This window comes from Aptenodytes forsteri, unplaced genomic scaffold, assembly GCF_000699145.1.
Source record: "Aptenodytes forsteri isolate BGI_AS27 unplaced genomic scaffold, ASM69914v1 Scaffold63, whole genome shotgun sequence".
In the NCBI taxonomy this organism is placed as follows: Eukaryota; Metazoa; Chordata; class Aves; order Sphenisciformes; family Spheniscidae; genus Aptenodytes; species Aptenodytes forsteri.
The window spans coordinates 580607-593599 of NW_008794709.1; the positions used below are offsets into that span (position 1 = coordinate 580607).

Sequence of the window (12993 nt, forward strand, 5' to 3'; positions counted from 1 at the left end):
AATTAGACATTTAAGTACTGCAACTAGTTTCAAATCCTCCTTTAAATGCAAGGCTAATAACAGAGATCTTTCTTGTTCACGTTGACCATTAAGGAACACTTACGCTACTGTCGTTTTTGCCTGTTTATTGGAGTTTGCAAAGCAGATCTCCAGTGTTTTAGATGTTAACAAGATGTTGAGGCTAATAACTGAAATCAACTATATTGAGCAAGATTAGTAAACATGTGAATGGAGTGTAATTATATGGCAGGCAGCTTTATGTTAAACAGTGCTTTAAATTAACATGCTTTCTGTCAAAGCAATCATACAGTCAGTATAATTAGGTTACTTTTGCTGCAAGATTAACTGAAACCAAGAAAAATGAAGAAAGTGTTGCGTTCGGATTTCCTGTTAAAATGGAGGGGCGATATTATGCATATTAATATTCCAGAATGTTTCTCATTAGAAGAACTTGGCTTCATGGTGAACTTTCTGAGCAGACATTCCTAATTACAGTCCTTGTTAGCCCAATTTGTTATCTAGCTAGCTTAGAAGTCACAGCACTGTTAAAATTACCCCTCCTCTTAATTTTTTCCAGACTTGATGAAGGGTAATCCAAACAAGAGCTGGCTTGCATTCACAGGTCTTCTACAGAGTGGTGCCAAGCTCATGAGGGAGTTCGTTTACCAGTGACGAGTTTTAACCATGGACACATCCTCACGTACATTGTGCAAGAGATGAGAAATCTGTGTAAACAGATGAACACAATTTTCTTATTCATAGCAGTTGCAGAGTTATCATGTAAGAGGCAAAAATTTCATATTTTCCACTAGTCTTCCATATGGCTGATGACATAATGGCTTCACCAGAAGCTGCAATGCATTGGAGAAAGGATTTATCACAGCTGCATTTGTTTTCCTCTACTTCATGGTTTCAGCATTCACGGAGAGATTGTTTGGCTTGAAGAGGAGGATTCACTTGCCTTTCTGCCTGTAGTCCAGTATTACTATTGAATCTCCTGTTTGGAGGCAGAAGAGAACAGATTATTGGGGAAATAGGCACAAGAGAGAAGTCCTCTCACAGATCAAGCACACTGTTGGGAGGAGGATGTGAACCTGGCCCCAGCCTCCCAACACCCCTGCGGAACCGAACCCGTCTGGGAGTCGGAGTAAGCTATGAGTGCATGGCTTGGACCAGCTGCGAATGCCAAAGTGCGGCAGAAGTTGAATGAGCCTGGGATGTCCCTAGCAAGTAAGGGATTACTCAGCTACTGAGGAATGATTTGAAATCTACCGTGGGACACATCCCTTGGAAATAATGGTGCTTTGCTAGTGGGGGAAAAACTGTCTGCCACCAAGCAAGCCTATCTTGGTGCAAGATTACGTGAAAAGCTTTAAAAATAAAGCTCATCTGAAAGGGCAGCAGACGAGTAATCCTGCAGCTAAGATATCTGGAGCATCCTCACGTGTCTGGCCAGGATGGCAGAGGACCTACCAAAGACCCACAGCTTTCTGAAGCACCGGCTAGAGACCAGATGTGCTACCGTCGGGCACCAAGTGGTGCATATATTGCATATATTTGGCAATAACCAAATATATTTGGGTACTCTTATCTAAAGCACTGTCTCAGCCTCTCTTCTTCCCTGTTGATGATCATTTACTCACAGGGAACCCTCTTTTAAAGGTGCTTTCCTTGTCCATAGACCTCAGAGACTCTGAAACACTGATTGCTGTATTTTATTTATCTCCAGCCTGCACAGCATTTGGCAAATGACTTGATATGGAACAAAATCCTAGCATGTCTTCCTTCCCAAATGATCCTGTAAGTCTTTTTTACTGACCAACTAGAAATTTTAAAGACGAGGGAGAAAAAACTCCACCAAGAAAAAGACTAGCCTATTAGGCCAGGGACAGCGTATTAGCAAGCACCTGTTAGTATCTGGCCTCCAGTGATGAAATCCTAAGCCCTGGGTTGCCAGAGCTTCCGATCTGGTCTCCCTCCAATGGACCATCAGATAAACTTGTCAGCAAGAGTAGGGCATGTGACAGATGATGCAGGTTTCCTTTAAATAGCCAGACTCCTCTACCCGAGGGGTAAACTGCAGCTTGGGTGAGTGACAAATATGAAGGCTATGAATATGCCATCACAGGTTTGTGGCACAACTAGGATGAACGGATGAGACAAAAGTAAATATTCATATTTAGTTTGCAAACTCTGGGCTGTAAATCCTCTTAAATTTGAGTTCTGTTTGTCACTGGTAATATACTGAAATTGTAGATACAAACATTATTTGTTCACTGAAAGAAATCGATACACCCTGGACTCTTATTCTTTGTTTTTAAAGGCATGATAGAACAAATGAAGATCTCTTCTGGGAAGGAGGCTCAGTTTAAAAATCCCTTCTGGACGCTGTAATAACGAAGGGTGGAACCTGTGTCTGGATTGATAACCACCTGCAGAACATGAGCATTTTAACATTCATACAAAAACTGCTGTTCATAAGCCTGTACCAGTACAATGGTAGAACGACTTCGTACCCCACACAGTTGCCCTTTGCATCCCTTTATTTGCCACTCGGGTTTCTGCAATCTCAGCAGCTGCTCAGAAGAATGAGAGCATCGAGAATTCAATCATATTATAGCATTGCTTTGTATTGCACAGATTCATGTGCTGTCACATAGGCTGGGTTTCCCAATAAGCTGACTACAAGGTATTAAGGGAGCTTGGTTTCATAAGCACGTAAATATAAAAATAAAACCCAGAGAAAACAGTCAGTTCCTAAAACATGTTATACGTTTCTGGAAAATGCATTTAATGCAGAAGTACTCCAAAAAGAAGAGGAAAAATACATTAAAGAGAAGATTGCCGTCTAACTTTAGCTCAGCCCTAGCTCAACGTGTTTCAGCAATGTCTTTGCAAGATATTCAAGAGCTCATAGAAGATCTGGAGGAGCACATCCATCCATGCACTGGGCACAAGGAAGTTACTCCACCATAAGTTTCCTCTTTTTCCTGAGAGCAATGGCTCTTATTGTTGTCGTACTGCCTTATCCCTTGCTTTACGGTATCTTTAATTCTGGCTTTGCCACCCTGGTGTTCCTCAGCCAGCTGCTGGCCAAAGCTTTCCCTTCTGGAGGACAGCGAGCATCCAGGCATGGGTCTATTGGAGCTGCTGCCCGCTCCGACAGCCAGCCTCCCTTTCTGCCCCGTTTCCCTCCCAAAGGACAGTTCCACCACCTGGGGATGAGCATTCCTCTGGACTTAGCAGAGGCCTTGTAGCTGTAAAATCTCACAAGTGGTTTGCCCAGTGTCCCTCAGCTCCCCACTGGTGGAGCGGGTAGCTGTTGCTAGCTATAGCTCCTATCCACCTGCATTTCAAAGTATTGAAATGAAGCAGCTGATGAATGTTGTTTTGGGGCTTTTTTCAGGTGTGTGAGGTGGAAGACAAATGAATCTGCTCCATCTTCCAGTGCTGGTGCTAGAGATGAGACCTCACCTGAAATGTTGCTCTGTGTGATGTGGAGAACTTTGATCCGAATTTCTCCTGAGGATCTGGTTGTCTCACCGGGCGCAAAACCCGAGGGAAAACTGCTTTGATTTATTTTTGAGGGTTCTAGTTTGACTGGTCAAAGTAGCATGAGATCAGTTGCCTGCGTGATGTTTTCTACCCATCGGGAATGGGAGAAGCTATCGCACTGTTCATCTTTCGTACTCGGACCCTGCAGCCAAATTCTTGGCTGAGGTAAATTTATGGCAGTAAAAGAATCAGCCCATTGTTTCCAATTACCCTCTTTGGAGTTTCTGTATTGCTCAACATTGTCTAGTACTCTAGAAACTCTGGGATTTAAAACAAAAAAAAAAGTCATTACTGGTACTATTTTCTGTGCCTCTCAGGCTGTGCAGCTGGGTTGCCTTAGTTACCACCAGTCCAACTGTGCAAGGGGAGGGAGAGGCACATGAGAGATAATACATTTTTAAAACCTCCAATACTGTATGAAACAGTTTGTCTATAAATAATAAAACAAATTTAGGGTCTGGCATCTTTTGGTTGTTCTGAAAAGGAAAAACAAGGTTATATTATTTGACAGCCTGGATTTTCCAGCTCTCAGAAATGATACTGCATCTTTCTGGTCAAGCACAGGACATAGCTTTAAAAATTACTTGCTTGAAGCTGAAAGCTGCCATCCATAGACTTTGGAATAAGTCGGAACTGAATATAGCTTTAAGGGTGAAAAAGAGTAAAATATTTATGTAGCTGGTTTTAGGAAAAGTGATAGTGGCTTGAAGCCATAAAGGAACATGGAAGAGAGCCCATATGAAGCATGGTATGCTGTGGGACAAGCTTCATTTGCAGCCTACAGCCTGCCACGGGATGCAAGTCCAGAAGGAAACCAGGCTTGCTACTCATGTGGAGCTATTCGTTAATCACTTCTTGCACCTTCAAATAAATACAACTTATCTGGGCACAAACTCGGCAAGCTTTCTTCCTTCAAGTGGGAAAGAAAGAAAAAGAAGCAGCTGCCCCGGAGCCTTTCCCTTTGGGGCGAAGCCTGGTTGCAGCAGCCCAGGCAGGGCTCTCTGCCCTGGCAGATGCCGCCAGCATCAGCTCTAATTGCTTGGTGGCTACAGGTGTTACTGGAGAAGGTGTTTCCAGACTTGCCTATAGGAACGTAGTGGACAATTGCATTATTCTGTAACTCAAACTGTGCCTTTGGGGGATTGAGCAGGAAGCAAAAGAGAGGGCAGAAGTGCCCTTCCACATGCTTTTTCTTTTGGGGGAGGGAGGAGGTGGGCAGCGTGGAGGGTATGGAGAGATGAAGAGGTCTGTCCCCTACCACCGCAGATTGTTTTGCTTTTTGTGTGTGGGGTTTTTTGTTTTCTGCAGGGTTATTTTAACTGCAACATCTCCCTTATTGTGATGGGAAGGTGAGACAGGAAAGGGTAGGATGAAAAAAAGCACATGGAGCCATTTTTGCTGTGAGAAGAAAGGTATGTTGGAATCGTGTCTTCATTCAGTTTGCAGCTGTTTTTACTCTGGCAATGCTGAGCCAAAGATTTGTCTCAGTCAGGAACATATTAAGACTCTGGCACACTGTAATTTGGAATAGTTTCCCTCTGGCTGTGTTTCAGTGCTTATTGGGACCTTGTTATCAATACCAGCTTAAGGAAGTCCTAGCCTTCTCTTGGGGAGACACAGCTGGGAAATGGATCGGGAAAATGATCTGAGTTGAAAACAGCCCCTGCTTGCAAGAAACAGGCAAGTGTGGTGGAGTCGGAAGGAGCGAGGGGCGGTGGGCAGGAGCTTATAGAGAAGTTACTGCTGCCAAAGCCCCCGTATTATCAAACCGCAGCCTCAGGTACCACAGAGTTGCCAGCTATTGGGGTGCAGCTTGCAGCTTCTTTTATCAGTGTACAGCAAATCCAGGGAATGCTGCCAGTCCTGGGGGTGAAGAGCTGAGGATGCACGTGAAGTAGCAAGAGTTTGCACAAACATGGGTAACTGTAACTCGGGGGGAGTGTCCTGCACGTGGATGAAAACACCATGTAATTGTTAAGGCCATGATTTTGTGGTTCCGTTGAAAAATATCAAGTATGCATGGAGAGGCAGACCCACCACACGCAGGAGGCCTCCACGGATTGCAAGAACACACCAGATGCCAATGAGGGATATCATGTATGCTGTGTTTATGTATATTTTCTGAGGTTACATTCATGCTATCACAACTGCTTTTCAGCCTTTCTGGGTGCTCAGAAAAGAAAGTTGAGTGCTTGCCTCAGTTTCTTTAGAAATCTCTTAAGTGAGTATATTCAGTCAGCTGTTCAAAATGTGACTAATTTTTGCAGTTAATTTGATTTCTGCTTGGCACAGCCTTTTGTCTGATCAATTAACATCTTGGAAATCAAATTATTTTAATTCTGATTATCTCCAACTTATGCATCAGGCATACTCTAGGCCTGACATTACTAATACGTACTCAGTGATGAAAAAATCTGATACCTAGATGTATCAGATATCAGATCTCATATAAAGACCTATACTGTCTTATAGTGATGATGTGGCCTTTTATTAGTAATAGTTACCATTTATGTGACGCCTCTTAAACCAGAGCTAGTGCAGAAAGGCTGCAGATCTGTTTTCATTTACCAGCAATCCTCATCTCGTATCATGTTTATGCGAGAATAGAATTCAGCCAAAACTTCCAAACATGGACATGTAGAGCAAGCATCTGATTTGCAAAGGTATTGAGCGGTGAAGTTGGTTATTCAGCACATTTGAAAGTCAATCTGCTGCTTTTAGGTAGCTGAGTACGGATGGTGAGAGACTAGCTACAGACACTCTACTTTGGCTTGACAGGCATGTGAGACTTCACAAAATAGATCAGGCATCAAATGTTCCCTGAGAACAGAGGGAGGTTGTCTTATTTATTTTCAGAGGTGGTTTTGCAGCATTTTTTCTTTGATCAGAAAGCCAGTTTAAGAAATTGCAAATTTTCATACATTTGTCCTAAATAAAATACACACGTTTTCCTGACAGAAACACTTTCATCCTCAAAAACTTACTCTTGAATGAAAAAGGAGAGAGGAAACCAAAAGGGGGGAAAAAAAAAAAAAAACCCATGCCAAACCCCCAAAACTGTTTCATCAGTTCTTTCTTTCTTCCACCTGTTGAATGTGTCCTCCTAAACTACTTTTTTTTTTTTTCTTCTAACTGCCCATTTGTTCAAGGAAGCTGCCTTTCATTTTCTTTAAATCACTACTGATTATACCACTACCAAAGCAGAAGGGAGATGATCTCAACAGTTTGAAAAAACTTTCTGAAGTGCTGTTTTACTCACGGAGCCGCTGCAGTGCTTTCATTTGGATACACTAATGCCTTCCTATAAATTGTCAGTAAACAGTGCCATTCCCTAGTCTTACAAACACCATGCGATGCAGGTGTAAGAGTTTTAGCCAGAGAGATTTGGATTCTCTGGACCCTCGTTTGAGAAGGAATTCAAAATCTGGTGATTATGCTGGTAAGAGGTGCTTCTCAAGCCCCATCAGAGAAAGCTGGCCCAGCCTTGTACCTGGTAGGGTTGGGATTCTTGCTCCGATTTGTTCTCTGTTAGTAATTGGTTAGGACCTGGTGATCTCTATCAGACACCCAAATGCCACCCTCCAGTGTACAAGGGCCCCCTTCCTCTCCCCACCTCCCTAGGCAATCACAGGAATTCATTTTAGATTTTTTTTTTTCATATGGACAGAAGTGAAAAACAAAACTTGGACTGACCCCATATCATACAGTTGAGGAACTCCCCGAAGTTGTAGAAAGACACGATGACGGCAAGGCTACCGGCAAAAAAGGCTGCTAGCCCGGCCGGGCTGAACAAAGCAAAGAGAGGATATACCCACTCTCCCGTTACAGAATAAATCCACAGGACCCTAGGCAAGGAGAGAAATGACCTTTGGTTAGGACCATTCGATTAGAAGAAGCACTTCATGATTTCTAACTCCTGAAGGGCCAAGTTATCAAAACAATCTTGATACAGAGAAAATTAGCTCAGCTGTCGATACACCTCCTCGGCATTTGGGCTATTTGCTGTGAAGCACACTTGAGCCGCTGCTAAATTAGATGGGTTTCAGCGCAGGTTGAAATGCACACAACGTTTTGCTGTTACCCTGGTGGCACTGGCTATTAACGGCAGTAAAATAACAGTAAAATAGCAAAATGCTCAGAAATAGGGACGTGCGCTTGGCTATTCTAAGTGAAGCTTATTCACGTAAGCTCTCACGCAGTGTTTGCTCTTTAGTTACAACAGCTTTTCGGCCCTTATCTAGATCTCGAGGGTCTGTGGAGACAAAGTACTGTTTCTCACTGTCTCTACCCTGCTGCTGTTGACCACTGTTTTGGGGAGTGGAAAGAAGTTTTGCGGAGGCGAGAGGGCCAGGGGAATTCTCCAGCACCTTTTCCCTCGGTCTAAGAGGAGGAGGAGCAGGTAGGTAGGAAACAGATGTAGCTGCTTTGCTCCTTTGTGCCAGAACCATCTGCAAAGCACTGTTTGGAAAAGGGAAAGAAGGAGAAGGAAGAGGATTAATATGCCTGCTTTATAGGGCTTCTTTTCTTCTACTTTCTGCCTTTTTCTTCTCTCAAAAAACATCTTATAGTGTCTGTCAGTTCACCGATATTTTCACTGTTTACGGCTCGTAAGAGTGGCTGGTAGCAAATGTCTGGACTTAAGAATATAAAAATGGTCTTTATATATTAAATATAGGAAAAAGTACATTTTTATGGATGAAATTATATATATTTGTATTGAATAGGTAAAGAATATAAAAAATAGGGCAGGTCTCCAGTGATTGTTATGAGGACGTGCCATTCTAATGATGGGCAGCACTTCCCTAAAAAGAACCTTTGGGTCCAAAGAGTCCTAAAAGGTTTAATTCTTGATTAAAAAAACCACATCTGAGGACTATGCCATACTTTCCACCACCAGTGCTAACATGGGAATGCAATCCCACTCTCTTTGATGGCACCCAGCCTGCCACCTTACACTGAGCATCACGCCTCAAAGAGAAGTGACAAACAGGCTGCCCCACCAGCCTGAAACTGTGTCACGAAACTGAGGAATGGGAGAGTGCTAAGAAAAAAAAAAAAAAAAAAAAAAAAAAAAAAAAAAAAAAAAAAAAAAAAAAAAAAAAAAAAAAAAAAAAAAAAAAAAAAAAAAAAAAAAAAAAAAAAAAAAAAAAAAAAAAAAAAAAAAAAAAAAGGTCAGAAAAGATGATTTCTCTTTTCTCTAGTTAGAGAAGGAAGGGGTAGGGCATAAAAAAGGTGGGGTTTTACCTTGCCTGTGAAGAGAGATTCACTAATCCCCACCTAAGGGGTAGAGTGGAGAAATGGAGGGGGTTGGTAGTGGAGCTGTCTGGGCTAAGCGTGGAAATGTTAAGTGTAGAGACTCATTTTCATGATTTAAGGTTCTTTCATCAAACGAACAGGGCTGTGAAACAGCTAAGTAATTAAAAAAAAAAAAAAAAAGCCTGCACAAAAGGCCACAGAGAGGCTGAGCAGACATACTGAAGACCGGGTGCTAACTGGAGCCCGTGCAAATGTCAGCATGTGTTCTTCACTGCACAGGGCTACTGTTTTCTTAATGTGTCTCAAACAGTAAAACAGAGAGTGACAACCACCTTTATTTTATATAATGAGGAACTAGATTATCTTGATGCAATTTGGCCAGCTGGCGTGCCTCATATGAAGCACTCCCAACCCGCATTTTCAAACCTAAACAAATGTCTATGCAGGAGTACTAAAGCCCTTTCAGCTTTCTGACTTGGTGGGAGCTGTGTGTTGCCAGATTTTTTATCTTGGGGCATACCTCCAGATTCCTGAACTTACTCATTTTGATCACAGAATGGTTGGCAGTTTTTGGTTTTAGTTTTTTGGGGTTTCTTTTTTTTGCTAGGGATTTCATAAAACGCACCCCACAGCTTGCAAATACATATTGCTCATTTCTCATGGGTAATCACCTGTTAAATATACATGCAGGATTCAGAGGCTTATTATTCTGAAGATTTCATTTAACCAGATTTCAATTTTTACCAAGATTTTACCTTGGCTATCAGTGAGTGAGTCAGACGCAGACAATGCCCAGAATTATGGGGAGGCTAGATTGAGAGAACAGCCCTGGGTTGTTGCCAAACTGCTATAGGATAGAGGACAGCATATAGATACCAGGGAGAGGTCATGTGCTGTCATAGTACAGCTGGATGCAACTGGGGGATTTATCCTGTCCTCTCATCACCTGTCCATTAATGTTAATGGGACCACCGCATTCACTGAAGGGAAAAAAAAGCGTCTCTAGGGAATTATTAAATGGGAAGATCCAGAAAGGAGAAAAGAACATATTGGCCACACATGAGCTCTCTGAGACTGTGGTTAATTCAAAATTAAAAGGTTGTGAACTGAAAATGAGCATGCAGTGAAGGAAAAATATTTTGATTGCTAATAGAGGTGGAATATGGACATATTACAAGAAAGCCATCAGTCTGTAGGTTTAATTTGGTTTGGGTTTTTTTGTACTTTAGTTTTGTATACAGAGTGCAATCTATAATGATTTATATTTGCTTGCAAAGGTAGTTTGAACCTTTCTCTGAAGACACCGCAAAATTGTGAAGACTAAGATTTATTTTATACTGATCTATTACCACTGAAATGGGAAAGGGCAATCTATTGTTACTTCTTTTTTAAGATTTAAAATGCCAGTTCTAAAATTTATATGTTCTTCACTGTTTTCAATGTGATGACTCCAGGAGTAAGGCATTACTTAATGCAGCCAGGAGATGCAGGATTCATCCTTGCAAGAACTAACTAACATGCCTAACGGTTCTCTTAGCCCTGGTGTCCTGCAACTGAAAGCCACCTTTCCTTTTTGAACACTATGGGTATTCAAAGCTTTAGTGAATGCCTGCTCAGAGGCAGGTACCCGGTGCAAGGCGTCACCGGCTGCTCGGTTTCTCTACTGCCTTGCAAAGACCAGTCAGTTCTCAGCCCACCGACACCGGGGAAGGGAAAGCGCAGCGGAGACAGTGAGAGTTCAGGGAGAGGCTTTTAGGAAGGACTCTGTTGCTTGTGAAACATAAGGTGCCCAAATGGGGCTATTAAATCACCAGGTTGCAGCACCAACAGTAAAATGTGTACACGTGTGAAGATTTCAGTGCACAGGCTAAAATTTTTTCTGTTAGTTGAAAGCTGTTGTCTCTGGTTGCAGGGAACCAAGACAAGGAGGCAAAAAGAAAGCAGACAGGAGGTTACTTGCTGCCTCAGGAGGAGAGAAAGCAACACTATTGAAATCCTAATATCTTTTATCCAGTTACCAGGGCCCTGGGACACAGGGGACAAGCGCTCTAAGGGACCGTCTTCCACTCAGGACCCCGGCAGCACCATGCAGCATCAATTCAGAGAAGATAGCGGGAGGGCTCAAATGGGTTATGCTTGTGTTGATCCTCATCCTTTGATGAGGATTCGGGTCCTGGCATGACCCGTGTCTCCTGTGGGATGAAATTGCTCAGCTGATGGGGGCTTTGGGGGAAAAGCATGGCACACATGACTGCAATAGTTGCCTGGAGAGCCATCTGGTCTCAAAGACAGTAAAACCTAATGCTGTCAGAAAACAAGCAAAACAAAGCTGGCATTAAGCAACTGGGTGAACCAGAACATAGAAAAGGAATTTAGGAAGCCGTGGTCGTAATCCTATTAGGCTCTGGGCTGGGTTAGGATAAATGGCTCCGATCCTGGTTACGTAATGTAGCAGTGAAGTCCATTGCTTCCGCAGCCACTCTGGTGGGTTTCAAGTCGCAAGAGCGTTTCATCTGTGCAGTTTATTTTCTATTCCAGATTTTCATTCGGTGGGCTGAAGGTAGTCTCTAACTGAGAGTGAGAACTGGTGGGTAAGAATGGGAAGGATGGGTTCCCTCATAATCCCAGTGACTTCTCAGAAATCTTTGCATGAGGACAAGTCACCTCCCTGCTGACCAGTTGTTCTGTATCCTCCACCCTAGGGCCCGGGTGTTTCCCAAGCTCTGGAAAGTGATATTGCAGCGTACCCTGAAACTATACAGACCCATTCCTGAGCTGACTCTCAACATAAGGCATCCTCAGAGTGGTTTGAAGTGTTGGCAGCTGCCCACAGTTAGACGGAGTGGGCAGTGCCTCCAGACCCTGGCACTGCAGCCAGGATGCAATGAGCAGGAGCAGATGCAAACCCAGCTCTAGGGGTGCGTGGCACACACACAGGAGGTGGGTGGATGGCTATGGGCTGGGGCGGGGCCTGGTTAGATATAGTTTATTCTCTCAGGATCACCCTCCAACAGGTTGGAGATCAACTGGCACATTGCTGGAAATGTAGGCGGTGTCCACCGGTGGAGTGGGAGGTGGCAGTGGGGCAGATGCCTCCTTGCTACCCGTCACTTTGCACCTGGCTCTGAGTATCATTTTCTATCTCAAGTTTCTAAACCCAGCCATGTGTCCCTGCCAAATACCAAATGGAGTTTTACTCCTCTTTTGCTCCCGTGACCCCCCAGACCTTTGAGATTTGGTGCTTTTGTAGCGAGCAAGAGAGCGAGTGGAGGTAAATTTGATGGTACTGGTAGAAATAAAACCTCCAGCCCAGCAGAAATAACTCAAAGTACCCTGGAGTTTATGGTAATTTAGCTGCTTTTCTATAAGGGGCCTTAGAAGAGCAGGAGATACTATGTATGGTCTCAGGACCTGTATTGTGTTTGAAGAAACCTGCTCTGCCTACGTCTGGAAATAGTTTTCATGGGTCTCAGCTGGAGTTTAAATGACTTCTCCACAGAACAGACTGTTGTCTCCCATGTGCCTGGGAGGGAACTTAAATTTAAGTACAGTGTTTGGCCTTGTTTTACAAAGCAGATCACTTGAAGAAAATGTTTTAAAGTACATAGTTCTTACCAACTGATATACAGAAAAGCAACAAATCCTAATAGGATCAATCCCTTCTTCTTTGCCGGGTAATGGTGCGGCGTGGCAAGGATTTCCAGGACAGCAAATGGCAATACAACTGTGTGCTGAGGAGAAAAGAGAGTCTGTCACTGACCGGTCGCAGTGCCTCGCCTTCGGTCATTGCTGATCATGAAGCTCAAGAGTCTGCCCGTGAGCAAAGGATTATTTAACAATACTGAATGTAATTGTATACAAATGCGCATACTTCATTTTTTTATAGTGAAGAAGTACCCCTGCAGTAATGAGCATGGAAATTTTCTCGTTAGTATGCTGTAAATAGTACTGTAATGAGGTCTGCCTGTAGAATGATCTGCGTTACTTTATAATAGGTGAGCTTTCCTTTTACGTTTTATAATGCAATAAATTTTTTGGTAATTCCCATTAGAGTACAAAAGATATTGAAGTCTATTGTTATGTGCGCTTGTGGATGTCAGAAGTCTCCTCCCTGAACTCATTAAGCAATTGCTGAATTGCCTTCATGTTCTCTTCAAGTCGTTATTGTATTTTATATATTGT

At 43.0% G+C, this 12993-nt stretch overlaps 1 protein-coding gene across 1 annotated transcript in view; it reads right to left on the reverse strand.

The window, feature by feature from the left end:
* Positions 1-953: 953 nt before the first annotated feature.
* The window catches only part of ADTRP (androgen dependent TFPI regulating protein), a 33471-nt gene continuing 21431 nt past the window's right edge, over positions 954-12993 (reverse strand). Inside the window, exons 4-6 of the mRNA XM_009273690.1 lie at positions 12427-12542; positions 7249-7400; positions 954-997 (exon numbers count right to left, since the gene is read on the reverse strand). Of these exons, the coding sequence (XP_009271965.1) occupies positions 954-997; positions 7249-7400; positions 12427-12542 (312 nt within the window). The remainder of the gene's footprint in view (positions 998-7248; positions 7401-12426; positions 12543-12993) is intronic.